This window comes from Ostrea edulis, chromosome 1 (genome assembly GCF_947568905.1).
Source record: "Ostrea edulis chromosome 1, xbOstEdul1.1, whole genome shotgun sequence".
NCBI lineage: Eukaryota > Metazoa > Mollusca > Bivalvia > Ostreida > Ostreidae > Ostrea > Ostrea edulis.
Genome location: NC_079164.1, coordinates 54,034,406 through 54,056,905, shown reverse-complemented (window position 1 = coordinate 54,056,905; position 22,500 = coordinate 54,034,406). Strand labels below are relative to the sequence as shown.

At 34.9% G+C, this 22,500-nt stretch overlaps 1 protein-coding gene across 9 annotated transcripts in view; it reads left to right on the top strand.

The window, feature by feature from the left end:
* The window catches only part of LOC125649886 (WD repeat and SOCS box-containing protein 1-like), a 50,776-nt gene that overhangs the window by 20,470 nt on the left and 7,806 nt on the right, over positions 1–22,500 (top strand). For 4 of the 9 annotated variants that reach the window (XR_007360837.2, XM_048877772.2, XM_048877728.2 and 1 more), the window contains exons 4-8: positions 1,678–1,964; positions 9,670–9,902; positions 12,755–12,927; positions 13,114–13,227; positions 16,698–16,808. Coding sequence is in view for 6 of the 9 variants with exons in the window: in XM_048877772.2 (XP_048733729.2) it covers positions 1,678–1,964; positions 9,670–9,902; positions 12,755–12,927; positions 13,114–13,227; positions 16,698–16,808 (918 nt within the window). In the remaining 3 variants the exon portion in view is untranslated. Of the gene's footprint in view, positions 1–1,677; positions 1,965–9,669; positions 9,903–12,754; positions 12,928–13,113; positions 13,228–13,334; positions 13,521–16,697; positions 16,809–18,111; positions 18,141–22,500 lie in introns of those variants that run through there. The other 5 variants (XM_048877763.2, XM_048877741.2, XM_048877756.2 and 2 more) reach the window with 2 other exon arrangements.

The following is a 22,500-nucleotide window of genomic DNA, read 5'->3' as shown; positions in this document are numbered from 1 at the left end:
ATCTGCGGTTCACCAGCCCAATGCTTTAACCACTGAGCTATGATGATAGACAAACAAATCGATCGATACAAATTATTTCACAAAACATTTAAATCTCCATCTTGTGATGTAGTGTCAGCATCAGTGTAGTGAGCTACCTTAAGTATTGTGCTTTGATCTTTGTATATATATTTACATTATCATGGTCTATATCAAAAATTTAATTCACACAATTTCCACAGTCGTTATTTCTTAGAAAAAAATAGCATTTGTTCGTTATTTCTTAGAAAAAAATAGCATTTGTTCACAAAAGTTTTGGACAGCCCTTGTATGTAGTCATTTGTAATAATTTCCTCCAATGTTTAACAGATTCGGAAAATGAATTTTCCCTAACTCCTAATTTAATTGCAAGGGCACATAATTCCATCATATTTTTTCCAGCAAGTTCAGAATATGCTTAATTTCTTTCAACCTTTTTAACTCGTCTGAGCTGAAAGCTCAAGTGAACTTTTCTGATCACCCATTGTCATCTGTCTGTCTGTCCATCTGTAAACTTTTTACCTTTTCAACTTCTCCAGAACCACTGGGCCAAACTTGAGTAAAGGGGATTCAAGTTGATTCAAATGAAGGACCATGCCCCCCCCCCCTCAAAGGGGAGATAATCACAAAAATAAGGTGGGGTTATTTAAAAATCTTCTTCTCAAAAACCACTGGGCCAGAAAAGCTGAAATTTACATGAAACTTTCTTGACATAGTGGAGATTCAAGTTTGTTAAAATCATGATCGCTGGGGGTAGGTTGGGGCCACAATAGGGGATCAGATTTTTACATAGGGAAAATCTTTAAAAGTCCTCTACTCAAGAACCACTGGACCATAAGAGTAGAGATTTACCTCAAAGCTTCCTGGTATCAAGTAGATTCAAGTTGTCCCGATCGTGGCTAAAAGTTCAGATCACAACTATCATGAATGTGAATGTTACCTAGTTTAGAATAAAATAATTACACTTTATTAGGCACTATCACAAACACATTTTCTTTCAATAACAACCCTATTAGTTATATCTACTAGTTTAGTATCATGTAAGAATGAAAAGTTTTTCATATAGAAAGCATCCAGATGTTTGTGGGGAATATACCTAAATATAGGGATTATCCAGATTAGGGTTCTGGTGCTAGTTAGGGCAAAGACTCATAGTGAATTGCAATATTGCAATTGTGTATTGTCATAATCACAGGCACTTTATGACATCCATAAAGTAGCCTAGATTATGTATAATTGGAGACATCAACTGGTATTGAATTTGATATAGTATACACATATTTTGAAGAAATACATAGATATGCATAAATGAAGATTTAAGTATAATTTTCTTCTTGTGAAACATTTTGTATTGTTCTTAGTTTTGATACGACCACAGCAGTACCAACTGTACCGCTGACTATGCTTCTGGTATGCCAAGAATCTATCTATAGATATGAAAATGAATGTAGGAAAACAAGAGATTTCGTTTTTCATCAAACACTAAAATGTAGATGTCTGGAGTAGTTTTCATTCATATGGAAATTACAAATGTTGATTGAATTTTTGTATTGCTCTAATTGTTTACATTGCTGGACTGCTGGCATTCCATTTTCACCGTCAGTCTTTAAAGATGGATTAAAAAGTAACATATCATTGTTTTGTTATATACATTTGTAGATCCAAAAAGGCCCGTCAATACTCTGGATGCTCCACAAGTGATGTGGATGGCATCAGAGTACTGCTAGACGACCAAGACGAGGAACCTGAATCAGACCACAGGAAGGAACAACGACCTATATATCTTATTGACTGCAAGGATTATGTCTGGTCTGTAGCTTTTGGGTCAAGTCATTCCCAACAAAAGGACAACAATCATTCATGGAAGAGAGTCAAGATCAACAAAAGTACCATCTTGGCTACAGGTCTACAGACAGGGAGAATTAAGCTTTGGGACTGTAGCACAGGTCAGCTTTAATATGCAGACCAGTCATTGATTTTAGCAAATTCACATATAGATTTCCAGGTTCCCAAACCTTTTTTTAACCAAAAATTGTGCAATACAGCTTACTCCAGGTATATTGAAATTCAGGGGACCAATCTTTTTCTTTCAATATAACCGAAGTTCAAAATAAGCGAAATTGGTAAGGTGTTAAGCAAAAAATAACTTTAGCAAAATTGTCACTTCAGATTTTGACTTCAAATTCTTATATCTCTTAGTTATTAATTTGTATTTGGTGTCCAATGATAAAGTTTTCCTTTTTTGTGGGGAGGTCAAATTTGACAAATGATCCTGTCATCAAGCCATTAAGGAGTGATTATACCCCACTGTTATTTTATTCCTATAAAAACAATTAAAAGTAATCCATGGGAAGACAATCAACTGACACCTACTTGTGTAATAATGAAGCCACCAACCTGGACAACTACAATCCCAGGTGACTTCAATATAGCCATTATAAAAACAATACATTATCTACTCAGTGGACCAATAATTGATTTCAAAATAAGGGATATTTCAATATAAAGGATTACAATTTAACTGATATTTTAATGCAAAGAAAATAAGAGACTGAAACTGGGGATTTTGTTTTACTTCAAAATAAGCGATATTTCAAAATAAGCGACTTCAGTATAAGTGGAGTAAGCTGTAATTTGATATATGTGGAAATCTAAATTTTTAGCTTTTTGTCTGGTGTCAGTCTTTCAACTTTAAGCATTTTCGACTTCTCCAGATTTCAGCCAAACTTGCCACAAAGCATTCTTGGGTAAAGAGGATTCAAGTTCAAATGAAGTGCCACACCCTTTTTGAAGTGGAGATAATTTAGAAGTAGTAAAATTTTGTGATATCTGCTAAAAACCTGCTTCCCATTAAACAGTGAGATAATTTCAATCAAACTTGCCACAAATCATCGTTGGGTAAAAGGGATTTAATCAAATGAAGAGTTATGCTGCCTCCAAAGGGGAGATAATCAAGAAAAGGAAAAGATAGGGTGTGGTTGTTTAAAAAACTTTTTCACAAGAACCACTGGGCCAGAGAAGTTGAAATTGATGAGAAAGCTTACCAACATAGTTGATTCAACTTTGTTCAAATCATGGCCCCCATGGGGTAGGTTCGGAGCTCAATAGGGGATCAAAGTTTTACATGGAATGTATAGGAAAAATTCTTTAAAAATCTTCTTAATAACAGCAGGACCATGAATACTCATATTAGTATGCAAGCGTCCCTAGGTATTTGCCGATGGGGATCAAGTTTTATATAGGAAATGGGAAACATCTTTAAAAATCTTCATATCAAGAACAGCAGGGCCATGATTAGCCATATTAATATGCAAGTATCTTCAGATTCAAATTCAATTGTGTTCAATTCAGGGGCCTCAGAAGTAAGGTGAAGCCCATAGTATGAGAGCAAAGTTTTATATGGAAATATGCAGGAAATTGATTAAAACAAATTTTTTTCAAGACTTGCAGGACCACACTAAATCATATCAAAATGCAAACATTCTTAAATGTATGGATTAAAAAAACATGTATGCCACCGTGACTAAAGTCCAGGAGGGGGGGGGGTATTGTTTTTGTCCTGTCTTAAACTTAAACCTTGCTCTTAACTTTTGAATGGTGAGTGATAGAGCTCTCATATTCCATATGTGCATTCTTTGTGATGAGACCTTTCTTTTGATATCAAAGTTGTTGGCTTTGTGACCTTGACCTTTGACATACCTTTAAGAAAAATCTAACCTAGGCAATATCTTGTGAACTATTTAAGGTAGGGCTTTCATATTTGCAAATGTTTGCCCAACTCTCTATTTTGTATTCCTTATAGGAGGTATGAAGTAGATCACTATTCATTATCTTCACCTTTTCATTCATTGTTTTGTTGAAATAGAGGAGGCATGTTGTTTTGCACCTGTACATCTGTAGACTAGGTCTTGTCTGCTTGATATTTGAAGAACCCTTTGCTGGACAGACATCAAACTTGGTACACTGGTACATCTTAAAGACCCAATTTTAAGTTAACACCCCCAAATTTTACCTGTATGGTGATCAATGGTAAGTCGTCTGTCAATCAAACATTTAACAATAGATCTCAGATGGAGTGACATCTGCAAAGGCTGTGGTCTGAAGCTATCCCAGAGAGGTGTTTTTATAACAATAACAGCCAATACTTACTGGCTTTCTTTAGATCTTGAGGAAGCCCAGTGTGCAAGAGTTTTGATAGCATTGACCTGTCTACAGGTGCTATTTTCTCCTAATTCTATTTTTTTCTTTCAAAAAGTCCCTGGAACAATGCAATTTTAATATAATTGTGTTTTTCCTCCTCTATATACATGTATTATAAATTTCACAATCAGAAATCAGACAATGATTTGCACATTCATTTCTGAAACTTGTAAGTTAATGAAACAATTCATATTATTGATTTATCATAGTTCTATATTTATAAAAGAAATTATTCGTTGAGAGAATGACAGAGAGAGAGAGAGAGAAAGGGGGTGTAGACTGTGTTTCAGCTACCTTTAGGGAAACAACCATTATACAAACACTATGACCACAGAAACTCTGCAGATGGCACTGAGACATGTCCTGTGTCGGTACCGGACAACTCATTGAACGACAACTTACCTAAGGGTCCAATTCACGGAAAGTCAACTAATCGAAAGTAAAACTCACCGACGCGACAATTCATAGAAAACTCATGTATGACGACAACTCAACATCGCTTGTATTGAATGATAATGAAATAGAGAAAGAAAGGAAAAAAGTACTTGTAGACTTTTCATTGTTTTGTTGAATTTCATCACTGTCACCCAAGACACCCTTCATCGGTTATTACAAAAGTAGTTTTAAATATCACTAACTAACAACCCCGTTACTCCATTAACCTCTGGAACCTATGGTATATCAACGTGTTTTAGCCAATGACCCCCTCACAACATTTTTTAGAAGGATGGCATAGACCTTCTCGTGTGTGGTCGGTGTATCACACATTTACAAATTTATTTCCTCTCTTAAAGTAGATTTAGAACAGTCCAAAACGGATATGGTTGTAAGTTCCCTCGTGTGTGGTGAAGAGATCGATCTTCCCCGCAAGAAAGAAATTACAAGAAACAAAAAAATTACACTGTAGTGTCTTCACTTTCTTCAAGGGTAGAAAATGGAAACAATCTAGAATACATTGAGGGCTTGGCACGTACTATTTCTTATTGAAACAGTTAATAAAAATCATAAACAGAACTATCATTCCTGTATTTTTTCTGACTAGTTTCGATGAGTGTCAATAAATTGTTGTATGTATGAGATGTCCATTCTGTGATTTGTCTAATATACGAGTTGTTGTATCGATTAGTTGTCGTATCTGAATTTTTTTGATGAGTTGTCATAGACACGTCCTGTGTATATCAAAAGTATACACAACACCGTGATATCTTGGTCAGGTAAATAACAATGACCATAGATGAGCTCCATCCACCTCCAATGATCCGTGAAGAAACCCTACAGATCTCTATTGATTTTGAAGTCACATGGTCAAGGGTCAATCCACTCTGGGCATAGGATGATATTGTCTGCTCAATATCTTGAATTGTTTTGGCACTACTATCAATTACATGATGCATGTGTATAACCCAGCCTTTTCAGTTTTGCCCCATGGGGGGGGGGGGGGGGGGGGGCATACATGTGTCTGAAACATTTCTTGTTTGTATTTAGATTTCTTATGGCAAGAAATTTCTTTTGATGCCATAATGTGTGACCTTATGACCTTGATTTTGGAGTTTGACCCAAATTTCAAAACTTTAACTGAAACATTAACCTTGCTCATAACTTTTGAATGGTGGGTGATAAGTTAAAATCAATATTTTCATTGTTCGAGTAGTTGATTGCATTAGTTGGCAAATAGTCAATTATTCAGAATGTTTCAGTAAACAGTATGCCTTTTGCTTACATCTGACTGTTTCCTTTTCCCAAGAATAATCTCGAGTTTTTGGGGGTTTTATTTGGGGGTGTTTAAGCATGTGTAAACCACATAGCATATGCACTTGATGTTACAGATAATTAAAAACATCAATTTATGGTACCCAAAAAATTTTCAGGGGAGCAAGCATATAGTCGTCGTGGTGTCCGTCTTGCCATCAGTCTGTCCTCCAGAGCTCATATCTCTTAAACCTTCAATTAGAAATTGGTCATAATTGATCCCAGATGTTCCTTTGGACAGGGACTCTTGGACCAAGGTCATTTTGGAAAGGTCAAGGTCACCGAGAACATATACCTTAGCTGTCATTTTGTCACCCTAAATTGCACTATGTTATATACCATATATCAGGTTTTTCCGCGTGTATCTAATTTCCACTTTGTTCGCGACAATTTCCGAATCGCGGAAAATAAATCCGCATAAATTTGATACAAAGTTCTGTTTTTATAATAGAGTTATATAGCATACGTGTAATAGTACAGTGAAAGTTCGGTGTTCAGTGTACTTTGTTTCCCCCTATATCCGACAGGTATGTAAGCCTCGGTGTTTATTTAATACAGGACAAGCTAATTATATGAACCTCGTTCTATGCTTCCATCTATGTATAATTATACCTGAGCTACTCATACATGTAACGGTACATGGTGTATGGCCGTTTTAAACTGAAAATAATTATTGTTGAATATTTTGCATTAGTACCATTACAGCTAACAAACAGTGATTTATGTTACTATACTGCCAAATTGTACATATTTACAATTTACTTGAGTGTAAAAAAAAGAGTGCAAAATTGTTTTTGAAAACTGGTACGCAGCATAGGTGTGTGATCAGCTGAGTGCGTCTTCCGAAATTGACGAGGTGAAGGTCGATCTATCTCTCCCGAATGAAGCCACTTGGAGCGAAATGGCGGACAAACCAAAGCTCTATGATAACATGTGAACAAAATCCGAAATCGTCAGAAATGATTCAGAGAAGCAGTAATATCCATATTGAGATTTGATTATAATTGCGACATTAACCCAGAAATCGTGTAAATCATTTCATTGACTGAATTTTTGCATAAAAAATTAAGAGTTATACGTACAAATGCTGGCTCCCCTATATTTTCGTTATGACTTTGAAATAGTGAAAATTTTATTCGCGTAAATTTAATATACTATTTTAGGTTCTGATTCGCGGAAAAAACCTGATATACGGTATTTCAGTAATAACAACAGTTATGCCATAAGCTAGATATGTGATATCTCCCCCCTTTGGGGAATTTTCTACACTATGTTTTTAGCTCACCTGAACCGAAGGTTCAAGTGAGCTTTTCTGATCGCTTTTTGTCCGTCATCCGTCTGTCTGTCTGTCTGTCCGTCTGTCTGTTAAACTTTTCACATTTTCGACTTCTTCTCCAGAACCACTGGGCCAATTTCAACCAAACATGGCCAAAAGCATCCTTGGGTGAAGGGCTTTCAAGTTTGTTCAAATGAAGGGCCATGTCCCTTTCAAAGGGGAGATAATCACAAAAATGCAAAAATAGGGTGGGGTCATTTAAAAATCTTCTTCTCAAGAACCACTGGGCCAGAAGAGCTGAAATTTACCTGAAAGCTTCCTGACATATTGCAGATTCAAGTTTGTTCAAATCATGGCCCCCGGTGGTAGGATGGGGCCACAAGGGGGGATCAAAGTTTTACATACAAATATATAGGGAAAAACTTTAAAAATCTTCTCAAGAACCACTAAGCCAGAAAAGCTGAGATTTACATGAAAGCTTCCTGACATAATGCAGATTCAAGTTTGTTCAAATCATGGGCCCCGGGGGTTGGATGGGGCCACAATAGGGGATCAAAGTTTTACATACAAATATATAGGAAAAATCTTCTTCTCAAGAACTACTGAGCCAGAAAAGCTGATTTTTACATTAAAACTTTCTGACATAGTACAGATTCAAGTTTGTTCAAATCATGGCCCCCGGGGGTAGGATGGGGCCACAAGGGGGGATCAAAGTTTTACATACAAATATATAGTTAAAATCTTTTTCTCAATAACCACTGAGTCAGAAAAGCTGATATTTACAAGAAAACTTTCTGACATAGTGCAGATTCAAGTTTGTTCAAATCATGGCCCCCGGGGGGTAGGATGTGGCCACAAGTGGGGGGTCAAAGTTTTACATACAAATATAGGAAAAAGCTTTAAAAATCTTCTTCTCAAGAACCATTGGGCCAAAGAAGTTGACATTTACATGAAAGCTTTCTGACATAGTGTAGATTCAAGTTTGCAAAGGGTAGTTTGGGCCATAATAGGGACTAAGGTTTTACATGCAAATATATATGGAAAGTCTTCAGATATGGGCCAAGGTGACTCAGGTGAGCGATGTGGCCCATGGGCCTCTTGTTTTTAAAAACCTATCATGTCCCTAATACAATACAACTTGTTTACACTTCGGCAAGTGGGGCTTTAAAGAGTTGTAACGCTAGATCCAAGTAAATGTCATCTCAGCATATAAAAGCAAATATGGGGTAGGGAAAATTAAAGTACATTGAGTTTACATTTAAAGTAGAAATATAATGCATGTTTTATCATCAGTGGAAAAAAGATAACCAGAGGGGAACTTATGATCAGTATCAGACCTACAATATCTAACGTTACGTCATAGTGATGTCAGCAAACGGAAATGTTTGAAAATAGTGATAAAAATATGTATATCTTTTTAAAGACCCTCAATGGACATTCACAAATTTATCTATTAATGGATCATCATAATACAATTCTGTGAAAATTGCTAAGCAACGTACAACAATGATTTTTTAATACCTTAGCAAAGCGAATACAGGTACACAAAAGTGAAGACTGAAATAAAATCATCATTTCTGAAAATCAGACAAAAATGTATTTATTTCACTTGTATATATTTACTTTCAGAAATAAATCAATGTAGGTTTGTTCAGATCACGGCCCCCAGGGGTACGGTGGGGTCACAATAGGGGATCAAAGTTTTGCATACAAATATATAGGGAAAATTTCTCAAGAACCGCTGGGCCAGAAAAGTTTACATTTACATGAAAGCTTCGTGACATAAGTGCAGATTCAAGTTTGTAAAAATCATGCCCCATATTGACAAGTGGGCGAGCACTTATTTACATCCATCTGTGTGAATAAGTAACCTCACTGATAGGGATTTTAGTATCCAGTCATTTAATTCTCCCAATTCTACAAACAGCAGTAGTCGATGATGAATATAAATGATGTGTTGCATCTGCCATGTAACAATGGATATTTTAATTTTGAAATAAAAGCATGCTGTAAGAAATAATTTCTTAATGAAGTTATTGACCATTGTTAAGGGATGAAGAGTATTGGAAAACTTATTGTTAATTTATCCACATGTTGAATCATTATATAAAATGATTTGAATCATTACAGAATCACCATGATTGATCTGAACTAGTGACCGACTGAATTCGAAAATGTCACAACAGCCATCATGTCCTATAGTTTGTTCAACAATTCATTGTTTCCTTGTAATGTTTACTTCAAAAGAGGTGAACTAGAAGAGTGACTACAACTTTCCACACATTGTGTGCAGCAGTTGACAAAATTAGATAATGTGTTGGCGATTATAAAAAAATTTGTGAGTCTCTGGTTCAGAGTGATCATGGTGATCTTAGAATAATTCTAATTATGTATGGCAACGTAATATTGGAATTTAATACACACAGGTAACCTTCTGTTGGAGCTGTTGGACCACAAGGATGTTGTGCGAGAAATCAGCTTTGCTCCAGACGGCAGTCTTATCATGGCTTCTGCTGCCAGAGATGGCACCGTCAAATTGTGGGATTTGACTGATGATGGAAACATGTATCAGACGCTGAGAACAGGAGCCAAGTGGAATAACTGCTGTAGATGGTCCCACAATGGTAAATACCTAGCCTGTGTGGGGAGTAACAAAGTGGTAGGTAACATCATAGTCCTGTCATTTATGTTGACAAACTCACACACTCTCACCACTTATATGGTGATTCAGTGCTTTAACTAGTGAACCAAGCTTATATCTTGGAAATGTTCAAGTTCACTTCATAATGTGGACCCAGGTTCGATAGTTTTGTCTTTATGTTCTATGGAAGTGAGTATTTCTAAAGAAGTTACTTGTATCATGAACAAGAAATCCTTATTCTTAAATGAAGTCTCATATCATGATGTCTTGTGTCACAATTTTTGGCTGGGTGGCACAAAATACATCGGGCTTATAGTATGGTGAATGGCAGGCCGGCGAGTGTCCTAGTAATAGGGTACCCATTTTGTGTAATCAACTCCTCTCACACCTCCAACTTGATGTTCTTCAAACTTTGTACAGTTGTTATGGACACATTCAAGATGTGCATGTGTCTTTTTAAAAGTGATAACACTTTTTAAAAAAAAAAATTGTAGTTTAACCCTGTCATTTTTGAGTCGGCTTGCAAAGCGAGATGCTCCTTACTGTAACAGTGTCTTTTAAAAGCAGATTTTCAGCGGCTCACAAACTTTTCTGCTTATTCTTACACCAACAGCAAATAAATCCCGTGCACAAAGATCTTCAAAAATTTGATTTGCTTTTTTGAACAACACATTTTTTCTTACAACACTTTATAAAAGTATGATGCATCAAAGTATAAATCCTGCTAAAGAAGCCTGCACACACACACAATGTTCTTCATCCTTGATTACTATCTTTCCCCTTGAAGATTACCTATTCCAGTTGACAATGAAGTGCGAGTTGACTCTCAGGCCCTTCAGGCCTTTGATGTCTTGAATAGATGGTACCTATTTTTAGGTCACCTGAATCATTCAGGTGACCTATTGCTATCTGTTTTTGTCCGTCGTCGTGCGTTAACATTTGAACATTTTCAGCTTCTTCTCTGAAACCCCTGAACCAATTTCAACCAATTTTGGCATATAGCATCTGTGGGTGGAGGGGAACAAAAATTGTGAAATTCGTGGTCCCTGCCCCCCTGGGGCCTGAGGGGTGGGGCAAAAACCATCAAAATGAGTGTAATTTTAAAAAATCTTCTTCTTTACTCCTGGACATCAAGAAGCCAAACTGTGGGCATAATTATAATGAGCGTTGAGCCCTCTACCAAAATTGTAAAATTCATGGCCCCTGGGGTAGGGGTTCTTGTGTTAGGGTGGGGCTCTATTGGTCATATAGTGAAAATGTAGAAATTCTTTGAAAATCTTCTTCTCTGTCCTTGGGTATTAAGTAGACAAACCAATAGCATGGTTATGATGAGCAAGGATGCCTCTTTCAAAATTGTGAAATTCATGGCCCCTGGGTCAGGGGTTCTGGTATTAGGGTGGGGCCCTATTGATCATATAGTGAAAATGCATTTTATTTCTTTGAAAATCTTCTCCTCTGCTGCTGGGTATTAAGTAGACAAACTAATAGTATGATAATGATGATCAAGGATGCTTCTTTCAAAACTGAAATTTATGGCCCCTGGGCCAGGGGTTCTGGTGCAAAGGCGGGGCTGACCTCATAGCTATTCAATGTTTCTTCCATCCAAAAGTAAAATTCTTATATTTAAACACAAACCTAATTCAAACATTGGAAGGTTGTTACATGATACTCAGGTGACCTATAAGGCCCCTGGGCCTCTTGTAATAAACTCCCCTTACAGCATTTATTTGACATCCTTCAGACCTTGTACAGCTATTATGGAAGCTTTGAAAATGTGCATGTGTCTTTTTGGAAGTGATCGGACATTCTTCGAAAATTTACATGTAGTTGAACTTCGCCATTTTCAGCTCACCTGAGCTTTTTTGATTGCCTGTTGTCTGTCGTCTATATGTCTGTCCGTCTTGTCTGTAAACTTTTTACATTTTCGACTTCTTCTTCAGAACCACTGGGCCAAATTCAACCAAACTTGGTCAAAAGCATCCTTGGGTGAAGGGCTTTCACGCTTGTTAAAAGGAAGGGCCACATCCTCTTCAAAGGGAAGATAATCACAAAAATGTAAAAATAGGGTGGGGTCATTTAAAAATCTTTATCTCAAGAACCACTGAGCCAGAAGAGCTTAAATTTACATGAAAGCTTCCTGACATAGTGCAGATTCAAGTTTGTTCAAATCATGACTTCCGGGGGTAGGATGGGGCCACAATAGGGGATCAAATTTTACATACAAATTTTTAGGGAAAATCTTTAATAATCTTCTTCTCAAGAACCACTGGGCTAGGAAAGTAGAAATTTACATGAAAGCTTCCTGACATAGTGCAGATTCAAGTTTATTAAAATCATGATCCCTGGAGGTAGGATGGGGCCACAATAGGGGATCAAAGTTTTACATACAAATATATAGGGAAAATCTTTAAAAATCTTCTTCTTAAGAACCAATGGGCCAGGAAAGTTTACATTTACATGAAAGCTTTCTGACATAGTGCAGATTCAGTTTTGTAAAAATCATGGCCCCCGGGGATAAGTTGGGGGCATGTACAATAGGGGTCAAATTTTTACATGCAAATATTTAGGGAAAATCTTTAAATATGGGCCAAGGTGACTCAGGTGAGCGATGTGTACCTACTTTGTGTAACCAACTCCTCTCACAGCTTTTACTTGACATTTTTCAGACCTTGTACATTATACATGTAGTTGTTATAAAAACATTGAAGATATACATGTGACATTTTAAAAGTGCTGCTGTTTTTTGTTTTGTTTTTTTAAATTCTGCATTTAATGTGTCATTTTACCAGTATGTTTTGTACTGCTGTTTTTATGATAGGTAACATAATTTAAAGCAATCTGGCCATTTCTGCTTTTGAATCGAATTTTAGGCAGTGATTTGGAACATGGATAACACATACAGGCCCCGGGTGTTGAAAGGTCATTACCATGACATCCTGGCATGTGACTTCTCTCCTGACAGTGCGATGTTTGCCACTGCCTGTTATGATACACGAGTGATTGTCTGGGATCCCTACACAGGAGATGTGTTGTTAGAATTAGGGTAAGGGAAGTATCTTCTTTGGGCAAAAATAATTTAGAGCAGCATTTTTTTATTGCTTTACTAATATGAATTAATGACACAAAGCATTATTAAACTAGGAAAAATTTGAATAATAATGTTAGCAAGTTTAATGGATACAGTAGTATTTTATTTTGTTTGCAATCAGAAATGTTTTGTGTTATTCAGGCACCTCTACCCCCCTCCCCGACCAATATTTGCTGGTGGAGCAAATGAACATTATGTACGGGGTGTCTCCTTCAGCAGAAACGGACTCCAGTTGTGTTCAGTGGCAGATGATGGGTAAATTACACACTTTGGTTTCTTGTATTACTTTTAAGCAGCTGTTTCCTCCTTGTGACACACTTGTCTGTACCCTGTAATAAAGGTATTGCTCTTGCTACTTCCAGAACATTATATACATATTGGTAAGGGAGAAAATGTAACAGACTAAAATTCCAGCCCAGAACCCCTCAAATCTCCAGTCAGGTGAACTACAAACTGAACTATCTCGTCAACAGCAATTCAATCTGTTTCCATCCACAATAAGACAACCAGGCTCTCCCCTGGCAGGCAGTTTGGTCATTGCACTAAATGTAAGTGTAAGGGGAACAGACCAGGCCAGGATCTGTACCCAGTACATCAGATGCTCTACCAAGCTGTTTAGCCATCAGACTGTTCTGACTATTGCTATTAACTCCATCTATCTGTAATAGTAAGTGCAGCCAACTCCAGAGATTACAGCAAAGAAAATATAAACTATTGTTATACACCTAAAAAGATTTCTTATATAAAAGTAATACGATTTCAGTGTGCTTTAAAGTCCTATAGACTTTCGATCCATAGTCATTTTATTTCCTATGGACCACAACAATTCCTATAGACCGAAATTTATTATGCAATATTCATTGTTATCTAAAAATAAATAATAGACACAAATTCGGTTTAGTAATTTGTTCATAGTTTAATTATATTCTTTTTCAATTTCATGCACATCAAGCTTTTCAATTAGAATTTCATTTTCTTTTTCATTTTGTTCCAACTCAGTTTCACTGCCTGATTCTTCATCTAAGTCACATTTACTACGTTTCATTTTCTCTTGATTTTCTGCGACTTTAGCCTTGCTGGAACTTGTTGTACTGACTGCTTTCTGTTTGATTCAAGTGCGTGCACTCCTTCCACATATTTTTAAAACCATTCAAAAAGGACATTACAAATTTGCACGAAAATGGTGTACATTGAAGTAAATATCAAATTGAACAAACCCCCCCACCCCCCACCCCCCTGTTGAAAATGGAATAATCTGATTCCAATGATTTGTAATTACATTGTGGAACATTTTATTACAGCTAAGGGGTGAACAGAAACATCAGCATACTACATATAAACTGGTCCCACTTCTCATATATGTTTAATAAGTGGTGGGGAACCAGTTTTTTACTCAGAATTCCTATAGACAAGTCGGTCTATAGCTATTTTGATTGTTATAGACCGACTCGATTTTCTATAGACATTGTCTATCAGTTCATGGTTAATTTCGCACACTGCGATTTAGAAGTAACATTTTTACTGTTAAAGCAATTCTCACACTCGTGGTCTATTGACCGGTCAACAGTTTATGAACTGTTGACCGGGCAATAGTCTGCCTTATTTCTATTTGCTATATAAGTCACGTGGTTCTTGGTCTACTGCTTTGTTTACGTAATGGCGAGGTTCACTGATTTGACTGATGAAGATACAGAATTTATTAAATGGAACGCAGAACTGAAACACAAAAAATGTAATTATTGATTATTAATTAGGATATTACGTAGGTTTTCTTTTAAACTAGTGGATGCATTGATAAATGTATACAATTCTTCTGTCATGTTAAAAGTTCGAAGTCAACAAACCATGTGCATCTAGTAAAACATCCGAAAAATTGAAAGTGTATAACAAAACAGTTATAGACTGTGTCCTCGGACAACAGCTGTTTTGTTTGACCCTCGAAGGGATCTGTTGCCCTCAGCCTACGGCTTCAGGCAACAGACCCGTTCTCGGGTCAAACAAAACAGCTGTTGTCCTCAAACCTAGCTGCAGAACTGTAGCTCTCTGAAAAAAATATTGTGACGGACATAGAGCTACAGATCCACCCCTATAAAATCCTTTGATTTATGGCGCACAAAAAGCTGCGCACGGTTCAGGCCTGATATCGTTGTATTCTTGTGTTCCTGTCACATAAATTTAATATAAAAAAATTCTTAACATATTTTCCTACTATACTTGTGTCCAAACATACCTTCGAATATTCATTAAAGCCCCATATGACCCGAAAACACAGCTTTAAATGATTTTGTTTGTTGATGTAGCCATGTTAGGTAGCCAGTCAATTCGAACCCTATTGCTATTGGTACCTATTCATAAAATTCGTTATAAGTCATGTATTCGCTCTTCATTTGTTATCAACACGAATGTTTAACAGAAATTAAAAAATATAGTTTTTCTAAAGGTAAAATAAGATTAATGAAAGCCGCGTTGCCATGAGTTTACCTATTTGAATAATTATTATTTAATGGAACTGGGATGATATATTATTTAAAATAATTAACTAAAATATTTATGAGGATATTAGTTCACATCTAGACGTTATTTTTCAAGTATGAAAATGAATCGGGATTCGAATTGACTGGCTACCTAACATGGCTACGTCAACAAACCAAATCATTTGAAGCTGTGAATTTTCGGGTCGTATGGGGCTTTAACGAATATTTGATGGTATTTTTGGACACAAGTTTAGTAGGAAAATATGTTAAGAATTTTTTTATATTAAATTTATGTGACAGCAACACAAGAATACAACGATATCAGGCCTGAACTCTGCACAGCTTTTTGTGCGCCATAAATCAAAGGTTTTTATAGGGGGTGGATCTGTAGCTCGCTATCCGTCACAATATTTTTTTCAGAGAGCTACAGTTCTGCAGCTACCTCAAACCCAGTCAATAGCTGTAGTCAGCTTCATGAACATCAAAATGAATTTGTCACTGAGGAAAAAAACTCCCATATTGTTTTGCTCATATCAACACATTTTCGTGTCTGCAAAACACAAATATTCACATATCCAATTTTTTTGCTTTAATATCTCTACAAATTGTAATGATAGCTATTTCCTCATGAATGCATTGCAGTTGTCAACAATTTGCGTATAAATTTTGATAAATATAGTGCGTCTAATCTAATGGTTAGGAATTCTGACAGAAATGAAAGGGGAATGTAAATATGAAAATAAATTTCATTTTTGAAAATACATGAGAGGATGAACTGCGATGCTTTGCACTGGTATACTTTTCATTAAGTGTTAACGCATAGCATTGACATATCATTTTACAGAAAATCCTAATCTTTAACACAATGATTAAACATACATTGAGATCCATTGGAATGCCTATGATTCATCATCTGATTGGATTATTTAATATCAAGCTTACAGTTACACATTTTCACAGACACGTATGCATGTTTGTAATATCTCTCTGTCATAGTAAGTCAAGTGGAAATCACCTTATGCATGCATGCTAAACTAGCCCTAAAGCAATGATGGGGGAGGTGATTATCACAATGTTTCACGTCACTGGGCATAGCAAGGAGTTCAAGCTGAAAACTCCATGTGAGTGCTATTTTCAAGTATAACTCCCTCTATCTCTGGCCAGGTTATGTCAAATTACATGAGGAAGTTAGATAGACATAGATATTTAATAACTATTCTGGAACTGAAAACAGTATTCATCTCTCTTCAGATACCTTCGTGTTTGGAATTTGGAGGATCCCTGTGACCCACAATACATAGCTGAGCATCAGAATGCCCTATGCTGTGCATTTGCCCCTCAGGATCAAAGAATCTCAGTAGGGTGAGTGTTCAAGTTCAGATTTGTAAGATATCGAAGACAATTATTATTGGGTACAGTTTTTAAAAAATATTTGCAAAATTTGTCACTAAACATGTGTTAAAATGATGTAACTCACCCCACTGCACTAATTTAGTGACACTTTGCAGGTCTAGGGTTCAGTGTAATCTCATATTAGTCCAGTAGAAATAGAGAGATTTTCTTGGAAATGCACTAAAAGTTTTTTTTTGCCATTTTTATAGTACATATGTATAATATATTCTTAAACACATATCAAAAGTTCCGAAAACTTTGAAGGGAAAGCTGTTATTTTGTGACTAAAGCACCATTTATTGATGAAAAATCGTTGAAAATCCAATTCTCTGTTTCAATTTGAACTCTTTGCTTTATATCATACTTGGATATATTAATGTATCCTGTAACACATATGACAAGTTTAGAAAAAAATATTGAAGGGAAAGCTTTTTTGAGGCTTAAAAACCATTTACTAGTGAAAAATCTTCAAAAATTGGAAAATCCAATTAAAATTCATGTTACAGTTAATACACTTTGATTATATCATATCTAAATTGATTAATGTATCCTATAACACATGACAAGTTTAGAACAAAAAAATATTGAAGGAAAAGTTGCTATTTTGAGACTTAAACACATTTTATTGATATGAAAATCAATGAAAATTTGAAAATCCATTCTGTTTCAATTGAAACTCTTTGATTTGTATCATATTTGGATAAATTAATGTTTCCTTTAACAAATGTGACAAGTTTAGAAAAAAGTACTGATCTATGGAGGTTAAAACAGATGGAAAATTGAATGAAATTCGTCATTTTAATTAATATCTACACATTTTTTGCAAGTCTTTGTTATATCATTTTCAGATATTTCATCATATCCTGTAACAAAGATTAAAAAGATTAGTGAAATGGGGATAGGAAAGCTATATCTTAATGCTAGAATGTCACTTTTGAATAAAAAACTGAAGAAAACCGTGAAACTCCATTCAAAATCCTTTTTGATATTTTCAAAACAAAGTTATATCTTCTAGTGATAAAGAAGACTACGCTAGAGTCCTTTAAAACTGATTTCCATGACATAAATTATGCACTATTTGGGAAAATAAGGAAAATGGTCACTAATGTAGGAAAATTAAAAAAAACATAGGGAATACCATAATTTTTTTTTTTTTTAAAACAATTATCATGTTCTTGTATATGATGTTTCATTACATACACATTACGCTCATGTAACCTTGGTTAAATGGACTTTGTTGATACCTTAGCTATGGAGGATGTGTATGTTTCAGTCATGTTTGTGTTAGTGAACAAGTGCAAGGTAAAGTGCCTACATTTATCGTAGAAGGCAAGCATGTATCATGCAGTTTTGATGGCTGAATAACCTTCTCTCTTGTGTTGACCTCTGATTTGATAAATTGGATATGTTTAAGTGGCCTTGTGTGTCTGCCAAACACCATTTACAGTTTTATTTGCAGAATATTTCTACGTACAGCATGTCATACATATTGGCTGTTTCTTAAAATATAGTTGAACTTTTAAATATTTTTGGACATCGTTTCATATAGTATAACCCTTCTAACATATATACAGTGTTCAACACTAATGCTAGTCCAGTAGCCTGAGGCTAGTAAATTTTTCCCCAGAATATCAGTTACAAGTAGTCTGGTGGACTACTGAAAAATTAAAAACCTAATGGAATGGACTAATGTCTAATCTCGTAACACTGCAATTCAAGCATACTATTTACTACCAAGACGTCATATGGTTTGATAAATGAATTGGTAAAATCAGAGGCTAATATGAGTTTATTAAAAGGTCATTTTGCAGCAGAAATGCAGAATTTTGCTTCTATACTTTGAAAATTTTCTGCAGTAGGCCTCCAGACCCCCACCACCCCCTTGTTGCTTTGCGACTGGGCCAACTTCCTCCGTCAGCCGGACAAGCTACTGACCTAGCAGGACTAGTCAATTTCAGAGTCTGCTTGTCCTTTGAACTACTATGGTGAAAAAGTTGTGTCAAACACTGTACATATATATCATTTCAAGGTGGAACCTTTTTATTTTTTCAAATTCAGTATTATATTGAGACTTCAAAGTGAACTATTCCACAAAATGACTAATCTAATTCATGTATATACTAGTATGTACAAATGTAAGCTACCTACATGTAGAATGTGATAGGATATCATATCATGATTTGTCTTAGATCAATTGCTATCAAAATTTGGTAATTAATATCTGTTCAGCATCTCAACAAGAAATGAAATAGGGACGACCAAAGAGAAAAAAATAAACGAAATCAGGGTATTTTTCAAAATGGATTTTAAAATGTGTTTGGGAAATATGATACCACATGTACCATTGGAAAGGTCTAGTCACAAGGTTGACAGCCACTCAATATTTATACATAGTTCATATATTGTTTTTGATAATTTGATCAAAGTTTGATGGCTCAAGGTGAAAAGGTCATCAAATGTGGCACCGTTAGAGAGGCCTAATGTTACAAGGTCATCAAATGTGGCACCGTTAAAGAGGCCTAATGTTACAAGATCATCAAATGTGGCACTGTTAGGGGGGGCCTAATGTTACAAGGTCATCAAATGTGGCACTGTTAGAGAGGCCTAATGTTACAAGGTCATCAAATGTGGCACCGTTAGAGAGACCTAATGTTACAAGGTCATCCTTGGAAACTATTGTACATGATAAGGTGAAGATAACGAAAAATGATCAATCTCAAAACTCCTATAAAGAGTAAGGCAAACAAGGTCGGACCCCTGGACATAACAGAAGTGGGAACAGGTCCCTAGGTTGGAGTAAGCATCCCCTGTCAACCAATCACACCTGCTATGTATGGAGCGCCAAATTAACATAAACTGAAATAATTGAAGATATCTTCAATTATTTGAAGATATCACCAATTCAATTACTGCTCTCTTTAATTGAAATAATTCGCGCATTAAATCAATTATTGCTCTCATCAAATGAAGTAATGCGCGCTTCAATCCAATTATTGCTCTCTTCAATTGAATTAATGAGAGCAATAATAGATTTGATGCGTGCATTAATTCAATTATTGCTCTCTTCAATTCAATTGATGAGAGCATCAATTTTGTAGAAATATTGCTCGCAATAATTAATTTAGAGCTCGGTATAAATAATTTGATGATCTCTTTAATTCAATTGAAGATATCTTTAATTATTTATAATGCTTCTGTATAAGGAATTAATGCGAGCATCAATTCTTTTAAAGAGAGCAACAATTCAATTAAAGAGATCATTAATTCAATTGTGGATATGTTGAATTGAAGATATCTTTAATTATATAGTTGCTCTCTCTAAAAGAAGTATTGCTCTCTTCAAATGAATTAAAGATATCATTAATAAACTTGAAGAGAGCAATAATTGAATTAATGCGTGCATTAAATCAATTATTGCTCTCATCAAATTCAATTGTTGATATCTATAATTCATTTGAAGAGATCATTAATTCAATTAAAGTGTGCATCAATTCAGCTGACGAATTAATGCTATCATCAATTCAATTAATGCGCGCAATAATTAAGAATTGAAGATATCATAAATTATTCTAAGAGATCTCTAATTACATTGTTGCGCTCATCAAATGAATTGATGATATCTTCAAATAATTGAAGACATCTTCAATTATTTGAGTTTATGTTAATTTGGCGCTCCATAGCTATAAGCCCTATATCTTGATCAGATAAAGGGAGCAATTCCTATTTAAAATCAGTGTGAAAAGAATGCCCTAACAATGGGTATGAAACACATCAGGCATTTGACCCAGTGACGTGTTGTATTGGTAAATTGGATCATTATAACGGCTATAGAATTTGCAAAATGCTGACTTTAAACAAGACTGTTGAAACCCCTGTAACATCAACTTATTTGTCAGTAGCCTGCCTCACTTTAAAAACTGATCATATGCAGAACAAGCTATTGCATATCAAATCAGTCATTCCATTTGTCTTAAAGATGATTCAGAATTGATAGGAAATAAATACTTAAGGTGGGTCCTTAGTCCTGGAATTTTGGGGTTTAGGTAGCATTTTTTTGTTTGGAATCAATAAATTAACATTCAGAGTAATTAAAAAAGGCAAAACAGTTAAGGATTTCCATATTAAATTTCATTACAGACACTACTGAAGTCATGTACCCCTATGTAGATTTTTATGAAATTCATTGGAAACAGTTATTTGTTGTTATTTTAAAATGAAAACAACAAAATATTTTTTGAATTGCATTTATTTATCGGGAAACATGTCAATAACTAAAACACATGTCATTTTTAATATGTTAATCAAGTTTTAGAATGATATGTGCAAAATTATTGAATTAGCGTTATTCTCCAAAATGTTAAAAAACAAACAAATGTGGACCCATTTTCCTTATTGCATGGTTTACATATCATTTTTTCTGTTTATATTAGTGGATGTACATCTGTTATAGTTATTTATGAAAAAAAATCCATACCTTTCCTTAATAATTTCAAATCTATAGCTTCCAGAGTATGTATACCCCCATAAAAAAAATGAAGTCTGGCACCATACAGTTGAGCTATTCAAAATCACTCGGGATTAAAATTTTATGTAATTTCATGAAAAGACACAGATAATGATTCCTTATCACCTTGGTAAAATGTTTGTCAAAAATAAAGGAAATCTATCGCATAATGAACTTGATAAAATAATTTAATGAAAACAGAGTTATTGTCCTTGGATTCAATATTTTGAAACATATCATTGACTTTTCAAATATAACTAAGACTTTTGAAATATTTTATGGCTAACAAGATTTTTTACAATAACTATTGAAAAAGGCTCCAACAAAATTTATGTTCCTGTCATTAAATCATTGACTTTGCAAAATCCTATGACGTCACAGGAGTGTGGAACTACGTTAAATAGATAGAAAAACAGAATTACTTTAAGGAAATAAAACACAATTTATATTACCCTTTAAAATACTTAAGAAGAAAATAAAGTAGAACAAATGAAATTAATTCAAAATGCTTTGTGGTTCTTTTCATAGAGAGTAATATTATCTTCAAATAAAAAAAAAATGCAAACATAAGAAAAACTTATTTGGCTGAATATTATTCTCCTATGTGGTGGTCTTCATCTTGGAAACTCAATATAAAGTATACAGATTTGAAAATGAACTAAATGAAAAAACTAAAAGTGAAATTTATGCAGTTTATTGAAATTTAGTTTACATGGTGCACTGTATATGAAAAACGTGGATGCGATTTAGTGTATTTACAACGTAAGCAGGAAATTATGACAGATATCAGTGTAAATGCATAAGATAATGTAAAATGTATGTTTGTAACATGGGTATATTACTCATTCATAGGCCATGAAGCATGTGTTAAATTTGAAATCCAAGGCAATAGATGATATGGACGTTGGGAGGAATAAACACCTTTTTCTTATATGCTTGAAAAGTGAACGAGACATTTTAGTTCATTGTCACTTGTAAGACATCGTTAATTTACTATTTTGTTTACATTGTCACATTTACATCAGATTATGAAGCACTGGCTGGCAATACTTTTGAATGTTAAAATTATCATAGCCTTTCCCCTTTATGTATTTTTTCTAATCTTGCGGAAGTTAAAAAACAATATACCAACATGAAGGTACATTTTTCTATTCAGAA